The sequence below is a fragment of the Oncorhynchus clarkii genome, chromosome 7 (assembly GCF_045791955.1).
Source record: "Oncorhynchus clarkii lewisi isolate Uvic-CL-2024 chromosome 7, UVic_Ocla_1.0, whole genome shotgun sequence".
NCBI lineage: Eukaryota > Metazoa > Chordata > Actinopteri > Salmoniformes > Salmonidae > Oncorhynchus > Oncorhynchus clarkii.
Genome location: NC_092153.1, coordinates 75127840 through 75153521, shown reverse-complemented (window position 1 = coordinate 75153521; position 25682 = coordinate 75127840). Strand labels below are relative to the sequence as shown.

The window sequence follows — 25682 nt, the reverse complement described above, 5'->3', positions numbered from 1 at the left end:
ATTACCACTTGACATTTTATGCAAAGCAATCAAGTTTTTAAGTTATGTCGTATATCTGAATTAGTTATGAAGAATGATTTACTCCCTGTTCGCATCCCAAATGGCACCCTATTCCCTACTATCTACCCCTATGAGTCCTGGTCAAAAGTAGTGCACTACATAAGGAATCGGATGCCATTTAGGACAATGCCTCTTGCCCATGATTGTAATGAGATGGACTGTGTGGATGATTGTAATGAGATGGACTGTGTGGATGATTGTAGTGAGATGGACTGTGTGGATGATTGTAGTGAGATGGACTGTGTGGATGATTGTAATGAGATGGACTGTGTGGATGATTGTAATGAGATGGACTGTGTGGATGATTGTAGTGAGATGGACTGTGTGGATGATTGTAGTGAGATGGACTGTGTGGATGATTGTAGTGAGATGGACTGTGTGGATAATTGTAGTGAGATGGACTGTGTGGATGATTGTAGTGAGATGGACTGTGTGGATGATTGTAATGAGATGGACTGTGTGGATGATTGTAGTGAGATGGACTGTGTGGATGATTGTAATGAGATGGACTGTGTGGATGATTGTAATGAGATGGACTGTGTAGATGATTGTAGTGAGATGGACTGTGTGGATGATTGTAATGAGATGGACTGTGTGGATGATTGTAATGAGATGGACTGTGTGGATGATTGTAATGAGATGGACTGTGTGGATGATTGTAATGAGATGGACTGTGTAGATGATTGTAGTGAGATGGACTGTGTGGATGATTGTAGTGTGATGGACTGTGTGGATGATTGTAATGAGATGGACTGTGTGGATGATTGGCCTATCCCTCTTCGATCTAAATCGTGTCCGGCGGTGGGAATACCTAACTTCCTTTCCCATTCTAGCCAAGTGAGTCAGTCCACATAGTCTGACCCACATTACAGGCCTGCCTCTTATCAGTCCTACCCCATTAAGTTCAGGAATACACACTCACTCCACATCACATGTGGCTTTGACTTCATTGCACATGTTAAAAAGGAGAATAAATACTCTATTGCTGGAACAACGGAAGTCTGTGTGATAATAACCCAACATTGTGTCTTGACTTCAACTATAACACATTGTTTACACACACATAACCACATAGAAAATAGAACAAATGCTAGTAGCGCTGTGTGTCTGGTATAGTACTGTGTGTCTGGTATAGTGCTGTGTGTCTGGTGTAGCGCTGTGTGTCTGGTGTAGCGCTGTGTGTCTGGTGTAGCGCTGTGTGTCTGGTGTAGAGATGTGTGTCTGGTGTAGAGCTGTGTGTCTGGTGTAGAGCTGTGTGTCTGGTGTAGAGCTGCGTGTCTGGTGTAGAGCTGCGTGTCTGGTGTAGCGATGTGTGTCTGGTGTAGAGCTGTGTGTCTGGTGTAGAGCTGTGTGTCTGGTGTAGAGCTGTGTGTCTGGTGTAGAGCTGTGTGTCTGGTGTAGAGCTGTGTGTCTGGTGTAGCGCTGTGTGTCTGGTGTAGTGCTGTGTGTCTGGTGTCTGGTGTAGTACTGTGTGTCTGGTGTAGCGCTGTGTGTCTGGTGTAGCGCTGTGTGTCTGGTGTAGCGCTGTGTGTCTGGTGTAGCGCTGTGTGTCTGGTATTGTGCCGTGTGTCTGGTATTGTGCCGTGTGTCTGGTATTGTGCCGTGTGTCTGGTATAGAGCCGTGTGTCTGGTATAGTGCTGTGTGTCTGGTATAGTGCTGTGTGTCTGGTATAGTACTGTGTGTCTGGTATAGTACTGTGTGTCTGGTATAGTACTGTGTGTCTGGTATATTCCTGGGCTGTATTAGGGAGTAGGGACTGTATTATGTTTTGTCTGCCAGGAACATTTTGCGAGGGAGGTAAAGGGACATTCCAGTGGCTACTGGGGCATACAGCATGCTTCAAATGTCCCAATGTAGCTAATGAAATGGAATTCCAGTCGCTCCCACGGCAACAAGGAAGCAGGGGGGCTCGACCACAGAGGATTTTTGTCTTTGACTTGGCAACGGAGAGTTGTGTTTGCCAAGTTAGGACGTGAAACTAATGACCACCACTGTGCTGACTGACGATACCAGTCTTCACCCCCCAGTCGCCAGTGGACACACATCGTGCCATGGTTTACCCCTATAGTTTCTCCCCCTTTGAGAATAGCATCTTCCCCATTAATAATGCCAAAGGGGGATTTGGAAGATGTGTTTTCGTTTACCCCATCTTTTTCAGTTTTTCTGAAATTTAAGTGGCGACTGCTGGGCTGTGTTTTTTGGCCCATTAGGTGATTTAGCGTGCCTTTTAAAAAACGCCTCCTGTTAAGTGAACCGAGTTGAACTGAATTGGGGAGGAAATACATGGTCTAGATTTAGGGGTAGAATGTGAAGAGTCCCGAAGAAAAGCTTAGCGGGGGATTCTGCAATTGGAGCAAAAACTACACACACACACACACACACACACACACACACACACACACACACACACACAAAACTACTTGTTTGGCCTGCCAGATAAACTAAAGTAATAACAGTACAGTCTCAGCTAATTTTAACCCTGCTATTTATGTGCCCGCAACTGGTATTCATGGAAACTTTTGGATTCTGTTAAACATCTTTTGCCTCTGGTTGAATCGAGCTTAGTCATATGTTCCACCCCAGGATGCTTTCACTCTCTACAGCGCCAAGCTATTCAGCAATGGCCTCCTCCCTTCCCTTTCCATTTGTTCTGCTCGGTTTAAATTATATATTTGCCATTAGTGATGTATGGAAATTGAAAATACCTCATATTATTAATCTAGAAAATGCTCCTAGTTTTTTGGGATATCATCTAAACTTATGTAACTCTACGTACTGTTTCATTTATCATCCAAGTCCATTCACTCAGTACCCACAATGCACCTAGTGGTTATACTGTATATAATAGGGCCTTGACAATACCAGTATCGCAATACTTATTAGTATCGTGGCAAGGAAACAAAACACAAAGCGGATTTAACTCTTTAAGAAAACAGCTCTAATGTTGGAAACGAGCGTCAATATGTTGTCATCGAGACACATGTATTAATTCTCCAGGCTATAGCACACAATATTTACGTACAGTAGGTTTTTAAGTCTGCTTCATGTTTTCCCATTTGAAGGCCCTCGGATCAATTTTCAACTCAGTTCGGGTCTCAATTTATTGCTGCAAGCTAGAATAGTAGAATAAAAAATGTGCAATCTCAAAATGTGGTAGTGCATCAGCAGTTTTCTCTGGTCCTGTCAGTCACTGATAGTCACTCAATTAGCCATGTCAGCTAAAATGTGTCTTGGCTGTCAAGAAGGGGGTTGCAATTTATTTTTGCTCCCAATGTGTTGGGGAGTGGGGAGTACGCAGACCCCTCATGATGAGGTCAGATCTTTTCTGTGGCCCCCACCCCCATCCAAGTTACCCATCCCTGGACTAGGGGGTCTATTTTGGGGGACAGAGGAAGCCCCTGTTGTCCCATGAGAGTACAACTTCACCCCCCCCCCCCCCTCCCCCCACAGTGATACCCGGGTGGTGCTACTCTGGTCTTTCCGTAGCGTCCTCTGGTCTAAACCAGAATGGAGCTCCTCTGGTCTTTCCGTAGCGTCCTCTGGTCTAAACCAGAATGGAGCTCCTCTGGTTCCTCCGTAACATCCTCTGGTCTAAACCAGAATCCAAAAGGCTCCTTAACAGCTTCTACCACCAAGCCATGCTGAACAATTCATTAAATGCCCCCCACCTTTGATTTTGTTTTTACACTGTTACTACTCGCTGTTTATTATCTATCTGTTCTTTCGCTTGCAAGCCTCCCCCTTTTTCCTCCAAACATAACGATGGTCACAGAAGTAGAGGTCAACCGATTTTATGATTTTTCAACGCCGATACCGATTATTGGAGGACAAAAAAAAGTCTGCTACCGATTAATCGGCCGATTTTTAAAATGTATTTGTAATAATGACAACTACCACAATACTGAACGAACACTTATTTTAACTTAATATAATACATCAATAAAATCAATTTAGCCTCAAATAAATAATGAAACATGTTCAATTTGGTTTAAATAATGCAAAAACAAAGTTTTGGAGAAGAAAGTAAAAGTGCAATATGTGCCATGTAAGAAAGCTAACGTTTAAGTTCTTTGCTCGGAACATATGAAAGTTGGTGGTTCCTTTTAACATGACTCTTCAATATTCCCAGGTGAGAAGTTTTAGGTTGTAGTTATTATAGGAATTATAGGACTATTTCTCTCTATACCATTTGTATTTCATGTACCTTTGACTATTGGATGTTCTTATAGGCACTTTAGTATTGCCAGTGTAACAGTAAAGCTTCCGTCCCTCTCCTCGCTCCTACCTGGGCTCGAACCAGGAACACAACAACAACAGCCACCCTCAAAGCAGCAGAGCAAGGGGAAAAACTATGCAGAGCAAGGGGAACAACTTCTCCAAGTCTCAGAGCGAGTGACATTTGAAACGCTATTAGCGCGCACCCCGCTAACTAGCTAGCCATTTCACATCACATCGTTACACCAGCCTAATCTAGGCTTGAAGTCATAAATAGCAGAGCTGCTGGCAAAACGCACCAAAGTGCTGTTTGAATGAATGCTAATGAGCCTGCTGGTGCCTACCATCGCTCAGTCAGACTGCTCTATCAAATCATAGACTTAATTATAACATAATAACACACAGAAATGCGAGCCTTAGGTCATTAATATGGTCGAATCCGGAAACAAGATGTTCATTCGTTCAGTGAAATACGGAACCGTTCCATATTTTATCTAATGGGTGGCATCCATCAGTCTAAATATTCCTGTTACATTGCACAACCTTCAATGTTATGTCATAATTACGTAAAATTCTGGCAAATTAGTTCGCAATGAGCCAGGCAGCTCAAACTGTTGCATATACCCTGACTCTGCGTGCAATGAACGCAAGAGAAGTGACACAATTTCACCTGGTTAATATTGCCTGCTAACCTGGATTTCTTTTAGCTAAATATGCAGGTTTAAAAATATATACTTCTGTGTATTGATTTCAAGAAAGGCATTGGTGTTTATGGTTAGTTACACGTTGGAGCAACGACAGTCCTTTTTTGCGAATGGGCACTGCATCGATTATATGCAATGCAGGACACTCTAGATAAACTAGTAATATCATCAACCATGTGTAGTTATAACTAGTGATTATGATTGATTAAGTTTAATGCTTTAATGTTCTGGGATTGATTTGCATACTTTTCGCACCAAAGTACATTCATCTCTAGGAGACAGAACGCGTCTCCTTCCTGAGTGGGATGACGGCTGCGTGGTCCCATGGTGTTCATACCTGTGTACTATTGTTTGTACAGATGAACGTGGTACCTTCAGGCATTTGGAAATTGCTCCCAAGGATGAACCAGACTTGTGGAGGTCTCCAATTATTTTTGTGAGGTCTTGGCGGATTTCTTTTGATTTCCCCATGATGTCAAGCAAATTAAGTTTGAAGGTAGGCCCTGAACTACATCCACAGGTACACCTCCAATTGACTCAAATGATGTCAATTAGCTTATCAGAAGCTTCTAAAGCCATGACATAATTTTCTGGAATTTTCCAAGCTGTTTAAAGGCACAGTCAACTTAGTTTATGTAAACTTCTGACCCACTGCAATTGTGATACAGTGAATTATAAGTTAAATAATCTGTCTTTAATTAAACAGTTGTTGGAAAAATTGATTGAAAAACAAGTTTTAATGACTCCAACCTAAGTGTATGTAAACTTCCGACTTCAACTGTAGAAGCAAAGTATCCAGGAGTCACTGAGGTTTGAAACAGTGGAGGGCTATCAGTTGCTTGTGTGTGTGTGTGTGTATGTGCGTATGTGTAGGTCAGAGTTTGTTGTGTGAAAGTGTTGCCCAGTCAACCATGTTTGTGGGCTTTTGCAAGTGTGAGGGGTGTTAAACCAGCGTGTTTGAGACCACAGAGACAGCAGCCGGGTCGTGCAAGATCCACTGCGAAGTAGGACATCGGGAGATGACTTGACAAACAGCCACTAGGGGCAACGGTGAGCGCTATTACCATCCAGTAGGCTTGGTTTTCCTTGGAGTCTCCGGCTCCGAGAGTCACGTGTTTTAACCCTATACCAAATCTTAATGGACAAACATGAGTGAGTGAGTGAGTGAGTGAGTGAGTGAGTGAGTGAGTGAGTGAGTGAGTGAGAATAATGCTGACTGGGGTCTGGGTGAGAGACTCACTCACTGATTGAATGACTGACTCACTGACTGACACACTGACTGACTGACTGACTCACTGGCTGACGCTGAGTCACTGACTGATTGAATCACTGACTGATTGAATCACTGACTGACTGAATCACTGACTGACTGACTCACTGACTCATCAACACTGGCTGACTGACTCACTGACAGACTGACTGACTCACTGACGCTGACTGACTCACTGACGCTGACTGACTCACTGACGCTGACTGACTCACTGACACTGACTGACTCACTGACACTGACTGACTCACTTTCACTGACTCACTGACTCACTTTCACTGACTCACTGACTGACTCACTGACTGACTCACTGACACTGACTGACTCACTGACGCTGACTGACTTGCTGACTGACCGACCGGGGCAGGGATGGGCAACTGACGGCCCGCAGCCTCCCTTTTGAAAGCCATCAGATCAATTTGTATATATTTTTTTCAACTCAGTCGGGGTCTCAAATTACTATTGAATAGAAGAATACACAAGGTCCAATTTCTACATTTGGTTGTGCATCATGTCAGTCACTGAAAGTCAGTCAATTAGCCCATGTCAGCAAACCTTTTTTAGATTGGTGTTAGTCTAGCGGCCAGCTATCTAAACTTAGTAATCATGGTCCACTGATTGTTGTTAGTTTCACTCAGATATCATATTAAAAACATTTCTCTGCGCTCTATGGCAGAATGTGTGGAATTGCATGAAATGTGTTATAAAATCCATGTGTAGGAATAGGAGGCCATGTGTAGGAATAGGAGGCCATGTGTAGGAATAGGGGGCCATGTGTAGGAATAGGGGGCCATGTGTAGGAATAGGGGGCCATGTGTAGGAATAGGGGGCCATGTGTAGGAATAGGGGGCCATGTGTAGGAATAGGGGGCCATGTGTAGGAATAGGAGGCCATGTGTAGGAATAGGAGGCCATGTGTAGGAATAGGAGGCCATGTGTAGGAATAGGAGGCCATGTGTAGGAATAGGAGGCCATGTGTAGGAATAGGAGGCCATGTGTAGGAATAGGAGGCCATGTGTAGGAATAGGAGGCCATGTAAGAGAGAAGGGATGCGTGGTGTGCAGGGTGAGCAGAGGATCCGGATTTGACTCAGTGACTTCATAAGTCACAGCAGTGAAAGAGAATACTTATGAAGTTCACAACATTGATAAGATCCCAGGCTATACTCCAAACTCCAAGTTCATTTGACTAATTAACCTTCTAAAGCACACTCCATTAGCTAAACATTGAGGGGTGGTTTGCCGGACACGAATCAGGCGTAGTTCTGAATTAAAAATGATTCTCAATTGAGATTTTTAGTCTTGGTTTACAGGCTTAATCTGTGTCTAGGAAACCGACCCTTATAGTATCAAAGTCGGAATAGTTGTTCTTACTCTCACTGCTTCCAATTCACCTGATATGATACCTTACATACCTTCCTTCTCCCTCTCAATTTGAATCCTCCTTAATACAACTCTCCCCATCTCTTGTTTCCTATCACAGTGAAATACATCAAGGAGATGTCAGCCTTCTTTAAGAACACCTTGCCCGGTGCACCCCTACCCTGGGACTCCCCCCATGCCACGCCACAGAAGGGCGCAGACGCCCCCCCTACCGAGCTGAAGGAGGCCAGGACCATCCCCCTGAAAATGTGCCAGGTGACCAGGAAGCAGTGCCCCCCGGACACAGAGAACAGGTACTGTGGGTGTAACCCAGTTCAATGGGGAACTGAGTTACATGATCAAAGAGAAAAAATGAGAGAGCGGGAGACCGACGGAGAGGCGGACGGAGAGACAGAGAGAGGGAGACGGACGGAGAGAGGGAGAAACTGGGTACGATAGCTTGTATCTTGAATTCAGTAAGATGTTCATGAAGTCAGATGACTCACAAGGCACTCCTTTTGGAATCTAAATCAAGGCTCCTTGAATATAACGAGCACTCTACATTTGAATATTTACCTGATGCAAAGTAACACTCCTTTTTCTCACCAAGGTCTGGGCCTGTACTGACAAAAGGTTTGGGCCTGTACCCACAAAAGGTTTGGGCCTGTACCCACAAAAGGTTTGAGCCTGTACCCACAAAAGGTTTGAGCCTGTACCCACAAAAGGTTTGGGCCTGTACCCACAAAAGGTTTGAGCCTGTACCCACAAAAGGTTTGAGCCTGTACCCACAAAAGGTTTGAGCCTGCACCCACAAAAGGTCTGGGCCTGTACCCACAAAAGGTTTGGGCCTGTACCCACAAAAGGTTTGGGCCTGTACCCACAAAAGGTTTGGGCCTGTACCCACAAAAGGTTTGGGCCTGTACCCACAAAAGGTTTGAGCCTGTACCTACAAAAGGTCTGGGTCTGTACCCACAAAAGGTCTGGGCCTGTACCCACAAAAGGTCTGGACCTGTACCCACAAAGGTAGGAGAACTGATCTATGGTCTGTCCATGTAATCTTAATCAACATGATCTAAAGTACAAAACTGATCCTGAATCAGCACTCCTACTCTGAGGCTCTTTGAGCTCCAGCTGTCCCCTCTGGTTAGACTTTTCGTAGCCTATGGCCAGACAAAGTCCTCTCTTGGATCCAAACGTTGTTATGCTAATCCTAAATAAGGCCATGTAGTGGAGTGTCATGACGTTGGCCTGGGGGTAGGTTCATGACAGTCATAAATACCTCTTCCCCCCCTTTTTCCTCTCTCTAACCTACTGATGTTACATTTGCAAAACCCTTGGTTAACATAGAGATTCCGGGAACATCAGAAGGTGGGGGGAAATGAACTATATTCTGGTAATCCGACCAATTGAACATATGTGGTGGTACTTAATGAATATGATGTCAGTTCGGTTGTCATCTGAGACATTCTCATCAATGACATAAGCTCTACAGTGGAAAGTCTACACATCAGAGTTATCGTATTCACATGGAATTGTTGTTCAATTTAAATGTTTGAATATGAAATGATTTGTGATGGGATGAAATGTGATTTTAGCTTCTAAAATGTGAGATTTGGGTTTTCACTGCTCAATCAGTGGCCCGCCCCTGTGAAGGGACATGGGCTATAAAACTTTTCAAACACGCCCTCCTCTCCCTTCCTATATAAAGCCTTGACGACAATATAACCTCCTGTTCCGAGGACGTGAGGACGACGGTCCGATGTCAGAATGGTTCAGATAATAACTACAGAACGAAGCCAACATCAGCGTGAGCTTTGGTTGCGAATGGTATGAACTTTGAACTCTTATTCACTACAGAAGTGATACCTCCTAGCCGTTGGAGTTAGCAACAGCAGCTGCAAACGCAGATTAGGAAGGAACAGACAGAGTATTCCATCTATCAGACAACAAAATTACTACAACGTATCCAATTTACCAGCAGAGACATTCTTCAAAGGACTCGGTTGGGCAACACGGCCTTCCATCTACCAGCAACCTACCGAAGCGCAGCTCAGAGTAAATATTTATTGCATTTTCCTTTTCGACATGGGCGGTAATTTAGAATGCATAAGATTCTGTATTTACGATAGCACAGTTTCGCCCTTTGTTCCTCAGTCTTCCCGTTCTTTCACTCAAACCCAGCCCTTTTCTTTTGTGTAAGCAGCTGTCATATCTGTTCCGCCCGCTAGGGAAGTTTTCCTTTATGACGTAATTAAGTTATGATTTAATTATGTGTAATTCTGTGTGATTAGTTAGGTATTTAGTAAATAAATAATTAAACCCAATTTTTGTATTGCTGATTCAACTTGTTAGCCAGGGTTCGTGCAGATAACCAAGAATTTACAACTTTCAGATGAGACTGAATTAAGATGACGATTAATATTGACTGCTATTGATGTAAAATATGACTAGGTCTTTAATAGTTTATTCGGAAGATAACAGCTCTATAAATATTATTTCGTGGTGCCCCGAATCTCTAGTTAATTACATTTACATGATTAGCTCAATCAGGTAATATTAATTACGGAGACATTATTTTATATCATATCACTTAATGCATAGCATGTCATATCACTTAATCCGGCATAGCCAAAGACACAACAGGAGCAATAGTGTGTATGGGTCCTGCTTCATTTCTCTTCATATCTCACCCCTTATGGCTTGTTCCAGGCGAAAACGTTGAAATATTTCAACGAGAATCTACAGCACACTGGTATTGGGTTACCTTGTACGCTCCACAATGAGCTTTAATAGCGCTCTATGTGAACAGACCCAACGCCATGGTAAACCTAAGCACTGGCTGTAGTGCTATAGGTCTTGGGGGTGTGTCAGAAATATTTTTGCTATTTTCACAGCTGTTATTATGAGCGTAATCGCTGGCGCGAAATGACTGGGTTTTGATGAAGTTGTAGGAGTGATACTGCATGCGTTCGTCTCAAGTTCTGTAGGTTATTGACTAGTGATGGGGGCAAAAATTGATAGTTACATATCGGGATATTATTTTGGACTAATATATCGTATCGGTTTGACAATATAACAATATTATTTTTGCGCTAGTTGGCTGTACTTGCAATACATATTGTATCGGTTAAGAGCGTTGGGCCAGTAACCGAAATGTCGCTGGTTCGAATCAAAATCTAATTTTATTGGTTGCGTCCCCATATATAGCAGATGTTATTGCCGGTGTAGTGAAATGCTTGTGTTCCTAGCTCCCCCCCCAAAAATCTGTTGATTTCCCCCTTGAGCAAGGCACTTAACCCTCATTGCTTCTGTATGTCCCTCTGGATAAGAACGTCTGATAAAATGATTAAAATGGCAATTTAATACATATCGTATCGGCACCAAAGTATTGTGATATCATATCGCGAGGTCCCTGGCAATTCCCAGCCCTATAATTGACCGTCTTTGCGTTGTCATCTATTCCATTTTGTCTGGGAGCACGGAATATCCTCGTCCTAGTCCATTGTGGATTCATACGACAGTCCATTGTGGATTCATACGACAGTCCATTGTGGATTCATACGACAGTCCATTGTGGATTCATACGACAGTCCATTGTGGATTCATACGACAGTCCATTGTGGATTCATACGACAGTCCATTGTGGATTCATACGACAGTCCATTGTGGATTCATACGACAGTCCATTGTGGACTCATACGACAGTCCATTGTGGACTCATACGACAGTCCATTGTGGACTCATACGACAGTCCATTGTGGATTCATACAACAGTTTATTAAATAGCATAGGTAAGAGTAGTAAGTGATAGCAACATTTGTTTTTAAATCCAGTTTTCTGTAATTGCCTTATGTAAGTATAGGTCTTTAAGTAATCACAGTTCTCCTCAAATAAAAAATACTACGCTCCTGTAAATTGTATCATATGTGTGCACGTTCTCAACAAGCAAGATATAGCCTAGGCCTATAATATGGCGTTATAGGACTGAAAATTTTGAAAAGCCTATGTTTGGAGGAGTGTGTCTTTGGCGCTCTTTTGGAAATGGAGAGGGATAGAAGCCAAATGTAGTAATGCACTGCAGGTAGGCCTATGGGAATTGTGAATAATGTAGTAATGCACTGTAGGTAGGCCTATGTGAATTGTGAATAATGTAGTAATGCACTGCAGGTAGGCCTATGGGAATTGTGAATAATGTAGTAATGCACTGCAGGTAGGCCTATGGGAATTGTGAATAATGTAGAAATACACTGCTGGTAGGCCTATGGGAATTGTGAATAATGTAGAAATACACTGCAGGTAGGCCTATGGGAATTGTGAATAATGTAGTAATGCACTGTAGGTAGACCTATGTGAATTGTGAATAATGTAGTAATGCACTGTAGGTAGGCCTATGTGAATTGTGAATAATGTAGTAATGCACTGCATGTAGGCCTATGGGAATTGTGAATAATGTAGAAATACACTGCAGGTAGGCCTATGTGAGTTGTGAATAATGTAGTAATGCACTGTAGGTAGGCCTATGTGAGTTGTGAATAATGTAGTAATGCACTGTAGGTAGGCCTATGTGAATTGTGAATAATGCAAAAGCATGACGGAAAAAGCTTCACGAGTAGATCATTTAGAAACCTTCTATGGACAGGCTTCTTGGTTAATGCATGGCCTGGATAAAGAAGACACCCAACACATTGCTGTTGAACCAGCCTTCATTATAGTAGGGTAAGGGTAGTTTATTAATCAAATAAAACGGAGAAGAAAAATTGTTACAGGAAAATAACTTAAATGTTTGTAAATATGAGAGTCACTGGATTATCTCATCTCTCGTTGCATGATGGGCATATAGCCGACATGCAGGGTTTTTACATACATCCTCAATAACAACAGAAGCATCGCAGCTGGATAGGCTGCGCTTACATTGTCAAAATCCATGTCATAACCAACTGGGTTACTGCTAAAACCAGCTTTGTCCAGAGGTAAAGGAGAGGAGAGTTTTAATATGATGTAAATTTAAGCTAATTGACCCTCCTCAACTTCAAGGGTCATCAAAATGGATTTTAGTGCATTCTCCAGGGACCTGACCACAGCTAACACTGTTTTCTTGTGTGCGTCTCTCCCCTTTCTCTCCTTACCTCTTTTCTTTCTCCATGTCTCTCACTTCACCCCCTCCCTCTCTCTCTTTCTGTCCCCTCTCTCTCCCCCTTTCCCACTCCCTCTCTCCCCTCCACACAGGTACTTTGAGGTGATCTCGTCCAGCAGAAAGAGCTCGGTGTTCCTGAGGGCCAAGGACCCTGCCATGGCCCAGTCCTGGTATAACGCCATCCAAGCCGGGGTTTCGGCCCTGGTGCCCCGAGTCAGGGATGAGCTGAGGGCCATGCAGGCGGGCCTGGACGTCAAACACATGGGATGGATCACTGAGCAGGTACAAAGAGTCAAAGGTCAAATTTGAGTTTTTGATAGGCTTTATGTATTTCTATTTATGGCAGCCTGCCCTGGGTTCAAATAATAACTTTGAACATTTGCTTTAGACTTCCTGGAGTCCCAGGTGGGCGGGTCTTTGTATTTTCGGGACTTTTCGCAACAGACAAGCTCAATCAAGCACTGATAAAGTATTTGAAATTATTTTAAATAATATTTGATCCCAGGTCTTGGCGCAATTATTTCTTTACTTGTTAGTTTTGACAAATGGTAAAAACCGAACTAAGACAGGCCTCTCTATTGGCTAGTCAGCTAATGTGTCTCCTGAGTGCGTTCCAATAAACATTGTCTGTAACATCAGCTGTTGTGACTGAAAATGTAATCGGGTTTATATCTTGGCATTTTAGTGATGCGAAGGCCAGATTAGCAATGTCTGACTCAAAAGAATGTCTGACTCAAACACTGTGCTCTGTTTAAGTGCATTATCGACTAGTCTAGTGTCTGTTTAGTCTGTTAAGTGACTTTCTGAGAAGATTGTTTGCGCTAGCCTTGTGCTGAGGAGCTGCCAATTAGAAAGTCGTATGTGCCTTGAAAAGGGGAAAGAATGAAACATATACAGTTGAAGTGGGTCAGACGTTTACATACACTCAATCAGTATTTGGTAGCATTGCCTTTGAATTGTTTAACTTGTGTCAAACATTTCTGTTAGCCTTCCACAAGCTTCCCACAATATGTTGGGTGAATTTTGGCCCATTCCTTCTGACACAGCTGGTATAACTGAGTCAGGTTTGTAGGCCTCCTTGCTCGCATACACTTTTTCAGTTCTGCCTACACATTTTCTATGGGATTGAGGTTAGGGCTTTGTGATGGCCACTCCAATACCATTTTTCCACCACTTTGGAAGTATGCTTGGGGCCATTGTCCATTTGGAAGACCCATTTGCGACCAAGCTTCAACTTTCTTGAGCAACATTCTTGAGATGTTGCTTCAATATATCCACATCATTTTCCTCCCTCATGATTCCATCTATTTTGTGAAGTGCACCAGTCCCTCCTGCAGCAAAGCACCCCCACAACATGATGCTGCCACCCTCGTGCTTCACGGTTGGGATGGTGTTCTTCAGCTTGCAAGCCTCTCCTGTTTTCTTCCAAACATAACGATGGTCATTATGGCCAAACAGTTATATTTTTGTTTCATCAGACCAGAAGACATTTCTCCAAAAAGTATGATCTTTGTCCCCATGTGCAGTTGCAAACCGTAGTTTGGCTTTTTTATGGTGGTTTTGGAGCAGTGGCCTCTTCCTTGCTGAGCGGCCTTTTAGGTTAAGTTGATATAGGACTTGTTTTACTGTGGATATAGATACTTTTGTACCTGTTTCCTCCAGCATCTTCACAAGGTCCTTTGTTGTTGTTCTGGGATTGATTTGCACTTTTTGGGCACCAAAGTATGTTCATCTCTCGGAGACAGAACGCGTCTGCTTCCTGAGCGGTATGACGGCTGCGTGGTCCCATGGTGTTTATACTTGCATACTATTGTTTGTACAGATGAGCGTAGTACCTTCAGGCATTTGGATATTGCTCCCAAGGATGAACCAGACTTGTGGAGGTCTACAATTTTCTTTCTGAGGTCTTGGCTGATTTCTTTTGATTTTCCCATGATGTCAAGCAAAGAGGCACTGAGTTTGAAGGTAGGCCTTGAAATACATCCACAGGTACACCTCAAATTGACTCAAATGATGTCAATTAGCCTATCAGAAGCTTCTAAAGCCATGACATAATTTTCTGGAATTTTCCAAGCTGCTTAAAGGCACAGTCAACTTAGTGTATGTACACTTCTGACAAAACTGGAATTGTGATACAGTGAATTATAAGTGAAATAATCTGTCTGTAAACAATTGTTGGAAAAATAACTTGTGTCATGCACAGAGTAGATGTCCTAAACGACTTGCCAAAACTATAGTTTGTTAACAAGAAATGTATGGAGTGGTTGAAAAAATTAGTTTTAATGACTCCAACCTAAGTGTATGTAAACTTCCGACTTCAACTGTACAACGCATATTGTTGAAAACCCAACAACAAAGACAACAATGTCTAAAACCCTTTGATGGATGGAACAGGATCATTATAGACCTACAAGACATTGAACTTTCCAAGAAAATATTTATGTTCATGTTTTTAATTGTCCTTAACCACTGTGAATTCTGACAAATAGACATTCTTTGGATGATGAAATGAAATGTGAACCTACTGATCAAATAGTCACTAACAAGACATCCATTGGTATGCTTCAGGAGAAATTATGTTACACATTTTCCCCGCTTGTACTTCAGTATGGAATTGAAATTAATATTTGATGTTAATATTTGATGTTAACCTTTTGTCGAGGAGGTATTTAAATATGTGACTGTGTGTGCATTACATTCATAGGGATGTGTACATATGTTGTGAAATGAGTCATGAAAAGTGTGTGTGTGTGTTGTCTGTTTGTCCTCCTCTCCCTCAAGGCGACCCAGGGTCCAGAGAGACCGGTGCTGGCTCTGCTGACTGAGAGAGACCTGCTGCTGTACCCCACCCTTCCTGACAGTAAAGACGGCATCAACAGCCCAGCCAAGAGCCACCCGCTCATCACAACTAGGTAGGATCGACACAATAAAAACGATGCACTGCACTTAGACCAGGCGGATGAATATCTTTCAAAAGCATTTAGTCAAATAGCCATTTTCGCAAAACTGTCTCCATTGTGGCTGAGTTTAGTCCATGAAAATGAGCAGTATATCTAATATTATCTATTTCTAGGCTGCTAAATGCTTTTTAGCCTATACAACCTCACCCCCAGTCCCCCAAAAGCAGCCTTTTCGTAAAGCTCTTAAGCCTTGTTCACACTGCAGGCCTTAATGCTCAAATCACTTTTGTTTTTCCAATCCGTTTTGGAATACTGACTGTCCAAACAGCAAGTCATTTGCTAACATGGCTATGCTAGTTGTCATAGTAACACCGGGTGTGTGCAGTGGTGTAGGCTGATTGGTGGTAGTGCTCCTGCTTTCTATCACTCAGTAGTTACGTAGCATGCTAACAACGCCTGTCATGGATGGTGTAGGCTGATTGGTGGTAGTGCTCCTGCTTCCTATCACTCAGAAGTTATGTAGCATGCTAACAACGCCTGTCATGGATGTCTCCCAGTTTCTTTGAATGTTCAAAATCATAGTGTAGGAAAACTTTTAAAGCCTCAAAGGATAAGATGATCCAACTTTCAAAACAAGTCCTTTTGGCCAAGGCAGGCAACTAGCTAGCTAGGTAGATGTTCAGATTTCTAGCACATTCACTCATTTGTTTGTTAACAATTAACAAGCTAATCATGTTCCTGTAAAACTGTCAGCAGAGTAGCTAGCAAGCAAGAAGATACTGTATGTCAAATATCAGTCTAAAAACCACTTGAGGGCAAATAAATCAGATATGACTGTTCAGACACAAGTCACACGGCCAGGAATCAGATGTTTCTAACTTCAAACCACCTACAAAGATGGTTTGAAATGTGGCTTCAGATATCAGATTCCATAGATTTGGCTGTTCAGACTGCAGGAAAAAGAACAGATTTGAATCACTTCAAACTTCCAATGTGAACACTGCTTTAATGCTCTCTTAAAGGGGTGAGCAATGGAAATGGTGGCTATATTTTTTTATTTTTATTTGACCTTTATTTAACTAGGCAAGTCAGTTAAGAAGAAATTCTTATTTAAATGACGGCCTCGGAACAATGGGTTAACGGCCTGTTCAGGGGCAGAACGACCTTGTCAGCTCAGGGATTTGAACTTGCAACCTTCCGGTTACTAGCCCAATGCACTAACCACTAGGCTACCCTGTCGCCCCATTGATTTGCCAGTGCAAATAATGCAGTCAGAACTTGCAGATACATCATACAAATATTAACGAAAAGACACGTAGAAAGGTTTAACCCTATAAGGTTTCATAACTTTAAGTCTAAGCCGTTGGGCAGGTGGGGTTCTTAGCTGGCATATGGAATTGTTTTAAGATGGTCTTACTATGGATCATATAGCTATTTGATTTAGAATTTTAGGACCCCTTTAGGTATAAAATATTGAATTTGGCCTTTACTTACTAGCCCAGAGAAACGCATTGAATAACATGAAAAAAAGACAGTCAAAAAATAAATAATAAAAAACAAAGTTTTGCAGTGTTTGTCCTTTATATAAGAAAGCTCAGGAAATATACAGTACAGTCAAAGCTTTGGACACACCTACTCATTCCAGGGTTTTTCTATATTTTTACTATTTTCTAGTAAAAATATAGAAAAAGTGAAGTGAAGTGAAGACATCAAAACTATGAAATAACATATATGGAATCATGTTTTAACCAATAGTGTTAAAACAAAATATATTTTATATTTGAGATTCTTCTTTGCACACTCTTCTCTCTTCCAACCTCTTACCACCTTTCCCCTCTATTCCTTCCTGTCTCCTCCAGACTGGTCCACTCAGGACCGGGGAAAAGCTCTCCCCTGCTGGACTCGGAGCTCTCCTTTGGGCTGCGCACCGGCACCAAGCAGGGCGTGGAGACCCACTTGTTCCGGGTGGACTCGGCCAAGGAGCTTTCGGCCTGGACCCACATGCTGGTGGACGGCTGCCACAACGCCGCCGAGCTCATCCAGGAGGTCACCACAGGTATAGATACAGGAGTAGCAGATTAAGTTAGCCTACTGGGGGAGTTACAGGGCATTCAAAAGTCAACCTGTACTTTCAAAAACATTGTGAATTGATTGATAATCAAGTTAGTGCATGGTGTCACCTACAAGAGTGTGTCACTTTAGCAATGAATCGTTGCTGCAGCACAGGTACTTTTTGGGGCGGCAGGTAGCCTAGTGGTTAGAGTGTAACCAAACGGTTGCTGGATCGAATCCCTGAGCTGACCAGGTAAAATTGCCCTTGAACAAGGCAGTTAACCCACTGTTCCCCGGGAGGCCGTCATTGTAAATAAGAATTTGTTCTTAACTGACTTGCCTAGTTAAATAAATAAAAATAAATAAATAAATAAATTGTTGAAAAGTTACATTTTACGGCTCCAACTGCAATAAATCATCATGAATGGCTGCAAGACAGCCGCAGATGGTCTAGCAAAGACCTTCAGCAAGTATGCAGGTCTGGCTGTTTTATATAGGGTAGTACTGCCCTCTGCTGGCGTTGGGGTGTGTTGCAACATAAAAACAATAAAAAGCCACTCATTGCATTCATGGGAAGCAGCCACATCTAAACTGCCTGAACCTACTAAATCAATTAAATCCAACTGACTGCATTCATATATTCACTGTGATAGAACAGATCAGTCAATCAACTACTGTACCTTCAGTATTCAGTTTTGTAAATGGAGTGTTACAGAAACACTGAGCAACCTATAATCAGAACCTTTAGGGGCAGTTTCCTGGTTCTCCTGATCCTGGACTAAAAAGCAAGAGAATCTCCATTGAGAATGCTTTTTGGTCGAGCACTAGGCCTAGTCTATGTCTGGAAAAACCGGCCCTTAGTGACCAACCTTCCTAATGCCTATATCTGTGGTCCCTGGCAGCCTGCAGCTGGAACGGGAAGGAGTGCAACCTGGGAGTGCACATCGACGAGGGCTTTAGCCTTTTCACTGAGGAGATGGGCATCAGAAAAACGGTGCTCCTCCAGCAACCCTTTGAGCGTCTGCGCATGTCCTCCGATGACGGTGTACACATGATCTTCCTCGACTTTGGAGGGCCAGAGGCGGAGATTGTGAGTTGGATTGTTGACTGAGTGTTTTGCTTGGTGTTGGTTGGTTGGTTTGTTTCTCTCTCTTTCTCCTTTCTCTTTTGTTTACTCTTTCTTTATCTTGCTTCTACTCTCCTTCTCTCTCTCTCTTGCTTCTACTCTCTCTCTTTTTCTATTGCTTCTACTCTCTTTCTCACTCTCTCTCTCTCTCTCTTTCTGTGTTTTAACTGAGTAGTCATTGTTTGTTATGCTAACATACTCAACTATAACAACGTCAAAGGTAATTAACATCTCTCTCTTCCCTCTGCCTCCCCCTTCCTCTCTCCCTCTCTCTTCCTCCTTTCCTCTACCTCCCTTGCAGCAACTGGACCTCCACTCCTGCCCCAAGACCATGGTGTTCATCATCCACTCCTTCCTCTCTGCTAAGGTCAAGCGGCTAGGCCTGTTAGCATGATAACAGATTGACCTGCAACCCCTCTGCCCACCCTGAAAAACCACTAAACCACCGAAGCGTATTTACACGAAGCCATGACTCTAACATTAGGAGGATGTGATTTCACTACAGAGGACATGTCACCGCTCTGTTTTAAACCTCCAACAACAGACAGCATTGATATTACAAAAATCATGACGGCTTCTAAATTTGTTAGAGCATTTTCAAATGTTACCTGCACTGTTTACTGATTGAATCATTCAGAGAGGTTCGTGTTTTATCATCCTAAATGTATGTTACTTTTATGTTTTGGCTGCCATTTTGAGAAACATTATTTTATGTCTGCTATTAAGGATGTTTTCCAAGTGCTGATTCAGTGACATTTTGAGTGCAGCAAAACGCCTTTTGAGTCTCCCTGCATTTCTTTAGTAGATTCATAAATGTTTCCCATAGCCAATATCAACATGAAGATGAACTATATGTCCTAAAGCTGATTTAAACTTAACCCCTAAATGGATTATTGCCACTGTTAAGTGAAATTACAAAAACAAAAACCCTACTCTCCAACTAACTTGAATGACCTTATGCATAAGAGTACTATGCCTTTGTATCGATACAATATATACATAATTTGACACTATAACTTCTGACACGAAGTTCACCCTCTAGATCATTTTAATTTTGATGAAAGACGGATGGAATAGTTCTAACGTTGGTATTACCAGAGCCTTATAGCTGTAGGTGTTTGGACCTAGAAACCTACAGTGCCTTCATAAAGTATAACCTTTTTTTACTTGTTCCACATTGTGTTGTGTTACAGCCTACATTAAAAATTGATTCAATATTTTTTTTTCTCATCCATCTACACACAATACCCCATAATGACAAAGTGAAAACGTGTTTTTAGAAATGTTTGCAAATGTATTGAAATGCAGAAATATCTAATTTACATAAGTATTCACACCCATGAGAATTGTTAGAATCACCTTTGTCAGTGATTACAGAGTCTTTCTGGGTAAAGTCTCTAAGAGCTGTGCACACCTGGATTGTACAATATTTGCACATAATTATTTTTAAAATTCTACAAGCTCTGTCAAGTTGGTTGTTGATCATTGTTAGACAGCCATTTTCAAGTCTTGACCTAACTTTAACCAGGCCACTCAGGATCATTCCATGTTGTCTTGTTAAGCAACTTATATTTGGCCTTTTAGGTTGTTGTCCTGCTGAAAGATGAATTTGTCTCCCAGTGTCTGTTGGAAAGCAGACTGAACCAGGATTTCCTTTAGGATTTTGCCTGTGCTTAGTAGCTCCATTGCAGATGACAAGCATACCCATAATATGATTCAGCCACCACCATGCTTGAAGATGTGAAAAGTGGTACTCAGTGAGGTGTTGTATTTGCCCCAAACATAACGCTTTGTATATAGAACATAACATTCATTTATTTTCCAAGTGTTTTGCCGTATTACTTTAGTGCCTTATTGCGAACAGGATGCATGTTTTGGAATATCTTTATTCTGTACAGGCTTTCTTCTTTTCACTCTGTCATTTAGTTTAGTATTGTGGAGTAACTACAATGTTGTTGATCCATCCTCAGTTTTCTCCTATGACAGCCATTAAACTCTGTAACTGTTTTAAAGTCACCATTGACCTCATGGTGAAATCCCTGAGCGGTTTCCTTCTTCTTCGGCAACTGAGTTAGGAAGGACTCCTGTATCTTTGTATGACTGGGTGTATTGATACACCATCCAAAGTGTAATTAATAACTTCACTATGCTCAAAGGGATGTAAAATTTCAGCTTTTTTATTTTTACCCATCTACCAATAGGTGCCCTTCTTTGCGAAGCATTGGAAAACCTCACTGGTCTTTGTGGTTGAATATGTTTTTGAAATGCACTGCTCGACTGAGGGACCTTACAGATAATACATTGTATGTGTGGGGTACAGAGACGAGGTCGTCATTCAAAAATCATGTTAAACATTATTATTGCACACAGAGTGAGTACATGCAACTCATTTGTACTCCTGAACTTATTTAGGGTTGTCATAACAAAGGGGTTGAATACTTATTGACTCAAGACATTTCAGCTTTTCATTTTCAACAAATTTGTGAACATTTCTAAAAACAATTCCACTTTGACATTATGGGGTATTGAATGTAGGTCAGTGACACAAATTCTCAATTTAATCCATTTTAAATTCAGGCTGTAACACAACAAAATGTGGAAAAAGTCAAGGGGTGTGAATACTTTCTGAAGGAACTGTATGTATATATTTAGGTCTGGGTATAACATTATCAATTTAATACATTGATAGTGTTTCATATTGAAACAGCAATGAGTTCTCAGAATACATGCAGCAGGTACTGAGATGATATATTGAAACCGTCCTTACAATGCTAGTTGAATTTGTCTTAACAACTACAGCCAAAATCACAGATGCATTTGAGAGATATCAGCTTGTTGTGGCTTAATGGTGCGGTTTTCATACAGCTTTAGTATTTTTGTTAGTGTGGGCATTTACAGAAACCATCGCAAACCAACTGAAAATGAACTAAAAAGGCATCTATATTTTACATGACAATGTGCCCCCATTTCTTTTGTGTCAATGGGATATCCACAATTCGTGGCCTTCTCTCTACAATGCTAAACAAACTTATATTAATATATTTCAAAACTAAAACTTTTTTGCTTTCACGAATACAAATGTATTGTATATTCTTATTTAAACAAAAGGTGTGCCTTGCAGGGTTGTTTGTATATAAAAGTGTAATAAACTTTGTTAACTTTTACTGTTCTTTATTGGTAGATCTTTAGATTTTATTATTTTATTTAACCTTTATTTTAACAGTGAAGACAAATAGGTCTCTTCAAATGCGCACTGTTTAATAAAACCTAAATATACATACACACACACATATATATACATACATTGCATCCGGAACATATTCAAACCCCTTCACTTCATCCACATCTTGTTACGTCACAGCCTTATTCTAAAATGCATTAAATAAAACCATTTCCTCATCAATCTATACTCAATACCCCATAATGACAATGTGAAAACCGGTTCTAACATTTTTGCAAAAAACACAAAAAAATGAAATACTTTAACAGAAGTATTCAGACCTTTTGATGTGAGACTGGAAATTGACTTCAGGCGCATCCTGTTTCATTGATCATCATTGATCATGTTTCTACAACTTTATTGGGGCCTGCCTGTGGTAAATTCAATTGATGGGACATGATTTGGAAAGGCACACACTGTCTATATAAGGTCCCACAGTTGACAGTGCATGTCAGAGCAAAAACCAAACCATAAGGCCAAAGGAATTGTCCGTGGAGCTCCGAGACAGGATTCAAGGTCCCCAAGAACACAGTGGCCTCCATCTTTCTTAAATGGAAGAAGTTTGGAACCACTAAGACTCTTCCTAAAGCTGGTCGCCTGGCCAAACTGAGCAACTGAGGGAGAAGGGCCTTGTTCAAGGAGGTGACCAAGAAACCGATGGTCACTCTGGCAGAGCTCCAGAGTTCCTCTGTGGAGATGGGAGAACCTTCCAGAAGGAGAACCATCTCTGCAGCACTCCACCAAACAGGCCTTTATGGTAGAGTGGCCAGACAGGAAGCCACTCCTCAGCAAAAGGCACATAAAGGACTCTCAGACCATGAGAAACAAGATTCTCTAGTCTGATGAAACCGAAATTGAACACTTTGGCCTGAATGCCAACTGTCACGTCTGGAGGAATCCTGGCACAATGCCTATGGTGAAGCATGGTGGTGGCAGCATCATGGGGATGTTTTTCAGCGGCAGGGACTGGGAGATTAGTTAGGATTGAGGGGAAAGATGAACGGAGCAAAGTACAGAGAGTTCCTTGACGGAAACCTGCTCCAAAGCACTTAGGACCTCAGACTGGGATGAAGGTTTACCTTCCAACCCAACAGGACAACGAGACAGCAGGGTTTCAAACTGTAGAACCAAGTTCCTACATTTGAATATAAAAATGTATTTTATCAAACTATGCTACATTTTATCTCTGGGAGCCTCAGGATGACAAATCAGAGCAAGATTTTTGAATGTAAGTAAACAGCAAAAAAGAAACGTCCCTTTTTCAGGATTCTGTCTTTCAAAGATTTAAAAATCCAAATAACTTCACAGATCTTCATTGTAAAGGGTTTAAACACTGTTTCCCATGCTTGTTCAATGAGCCATAAACAATTAATGAACATGTACTTGTGGAACGGTCGATAAGACACTAACAGCTTACAGACGGTGGGCAATTAAGGTCAGAGTTATGAAAACTAAGGACACTAAAGAGTCCTTTCTACTGACTCTGAAAAACACCAAAGGAAAGATGCCCAGGGTCCCTGCTCATATGCATGAACGTGCTTTAGTAATGCTGCAAGAAGGCATGAGGACTGCAGATGTGGCCAGGACAATAAATTGCACTGTCTGTACTGTGAGACGCCTACGCGCTACAGGGAGACAGGATGGACAGCTGATCGTCCTCACAGTGGCAAACTACGTGTCACAACACCTGCACAGGACCGGTACATCCGAACATCACACCTGCGGGACAGGTACAGGATGGCAATAACTGCCTAAGTTACACCAGGAACGCACAATCCCTCCATCAGTGCTCAGACTGTCCTCAATAGGCTGAGAAAGGCTGAACTGAGGGTTTGTAGGCCTGTTGTAAGGCAGGTCCTTACCAGACATCACCAGCAACAACGTCGCCTATGGGTACAAACCCACCATCGCTGGACCAGACAGGACTGGGCTCTTCGCTGACGAGTCAGGGTTTTGTCTCACCAGGGGTGATGGTCGGATTCACGTTTATCATCGAAGGAATGAGCGTTACAGCGGGATCGGGATCGAGGTGGAGCATCCGTCATGGACTGGGGCGGTGTGTCACAGCATCATCGGACTGAGCTTGTTATCATTGCAGGCAATCTCAATGCTCTGTGTTACAGGGAAGACATCCCCCTCCCTCATGTGGAACCCTTCCTGCAGGCTCATCCTGACATGACCCTCCAGCATGACAATGCCACCAGCCATACTGCTCGTTCTGTGCGTGATTTCCTGCAAGACAGGAATGTCAGTGTTCTGCCATGGCCAGCGAAGAGCCCGGATCTCAATCCTATTGAGAACGTCTGGGACCTGTTGGATCGGAGGGTGAGGGCTAAGGCCATTCCCCCCAGAAATGTATGGGAACTTGCAGGTGCCTTGGTGGAAGAGTGGGGTAACATCTCATAGCAAGAACTGGCAAATCTGGTGCAGTCCATGAGGAGATGCACTGCAGTACTTAATGTAGCTGGTGGCCACACCAGATACTGTTACTTTTGATTTAGAATTTTGACCCCTCCCCCCCTTTGTTCAGGGACACATTATTCCATTTCTGTTAGTCATATGTCTGTGGAACTTGTTCAGTTTGTCTCAGTTGTTGAATCCTGTTATGTTCATACAAATATTTACACATGTTAAGTTTGCTGAAAATAAACGCAGTTGACAGTGTGAGGATGTTTCTTTTTTTGCTGAGTTTACATTGATACATCCACCTCTGAAGGTAATTAACCAGTTTCTGTGATAAAAGCATTTTGTTGTTGTGCAGTCTCCTCAAACAGTTGCATGGTATTTTCACACTGTAATAGCTACTGTAAATTGGACAGAGCAGTTTGATTAACAATAATTTAAGTTTTCTGCCCATATAAGACATGTCTTTACATTCTAGTCACATTAGCGCACGTTAGCAACAACCGTTCCGGTTTAGGGATACCGATAGAGGTTAATGATAAGAAAAGGCAGATAAACAAAACAGGAGAAGCTTACTGAACATGAACAAAACTGCCTGATAACTGAGGGCTACATAAAGGGAGAGTAATCAAGGTAATGATGATTGCCCGGACTGGTGGTTAGTAGACTGGCGACGTTGAGCAGGGGAGCGGTAGTACACATGACAGCAGGGAACATGTTCGATTGGAGAACCATCTAATGAGTGAACATGTAGCTCATCTGAAACCTTTTTACAAGAGTTTAAAAACAACGTGTTTTAAATCAGCAAGGGATTACTATCATCCGAATATAGATCAAGTTTACAATTCTTAACAGATTGACCAATGGTGTTTTTGTAAATAGTGAACAGAACAGGTCCCAAAATCAACCCCTCTGGTACACCTTTATGTACTTCAAGAAATGTACACTTAACCCCATCAATCATGATGGCCCGAGTTCTGTCACTAAGATAATCGTGAAACCAAGTAGGAGTCAGAGCTCAGGCCTATCGAGGACAACTTATTCAATAAAACAACATGATCAACAGTATCAAAAGCTTTTGACAGGTCCACAAACAAAGCAGAACATTTCATTGTAGTGTCTAAACCTTTGACAAGATCATTAACAACTAAAGTGGGCACTGTAATAGTACTGTACTATGCCCAGGACTAAACCCTGATTGATTTGCATTCAAAATATATACTTGTGTATTGATTTTAAA

At 42.1% G+C, this 25682-nt stretch overlaps 1 protein-coding gene across 1 annotated transcript in view; it reads left to right on the top strand.

Moving 5' to 3' along the window:
• The window catches only part of LOC139413846 (alpha-1-syntrophin-like), a 66837-nt gene extending 42135 nt beyond the window's left edge, over positions 1-24702 (top strand). Inside the window, exons 3-8 of the mRNA XM_071161642.1 lie at positions 7729-7921; positions 12834-13023; positions 15523-15653; positions 17501-17697; positions 18596-18783; positions 19121-24702. Of these exons, the coding sequence (XP_071017743.1) occupies positions 7729-7921; positions 12834-13023; positions 15523-15653; positions 17501-17697; positions 18596-18783; positions 19121-19213 (992 nt within the window). The 3' untranslated portion in view covers positions 19214-24702. The remainder of the gene's footprint in view (positions 1-7728; positions 7922-12833; positions 13024-15522; positions 15654-17500; positions 17698-18595; positions 18784-19120) is intronic.
• The last annotated feature ends 980 nt before the right edge of the window (positions 24703-25682 follow it).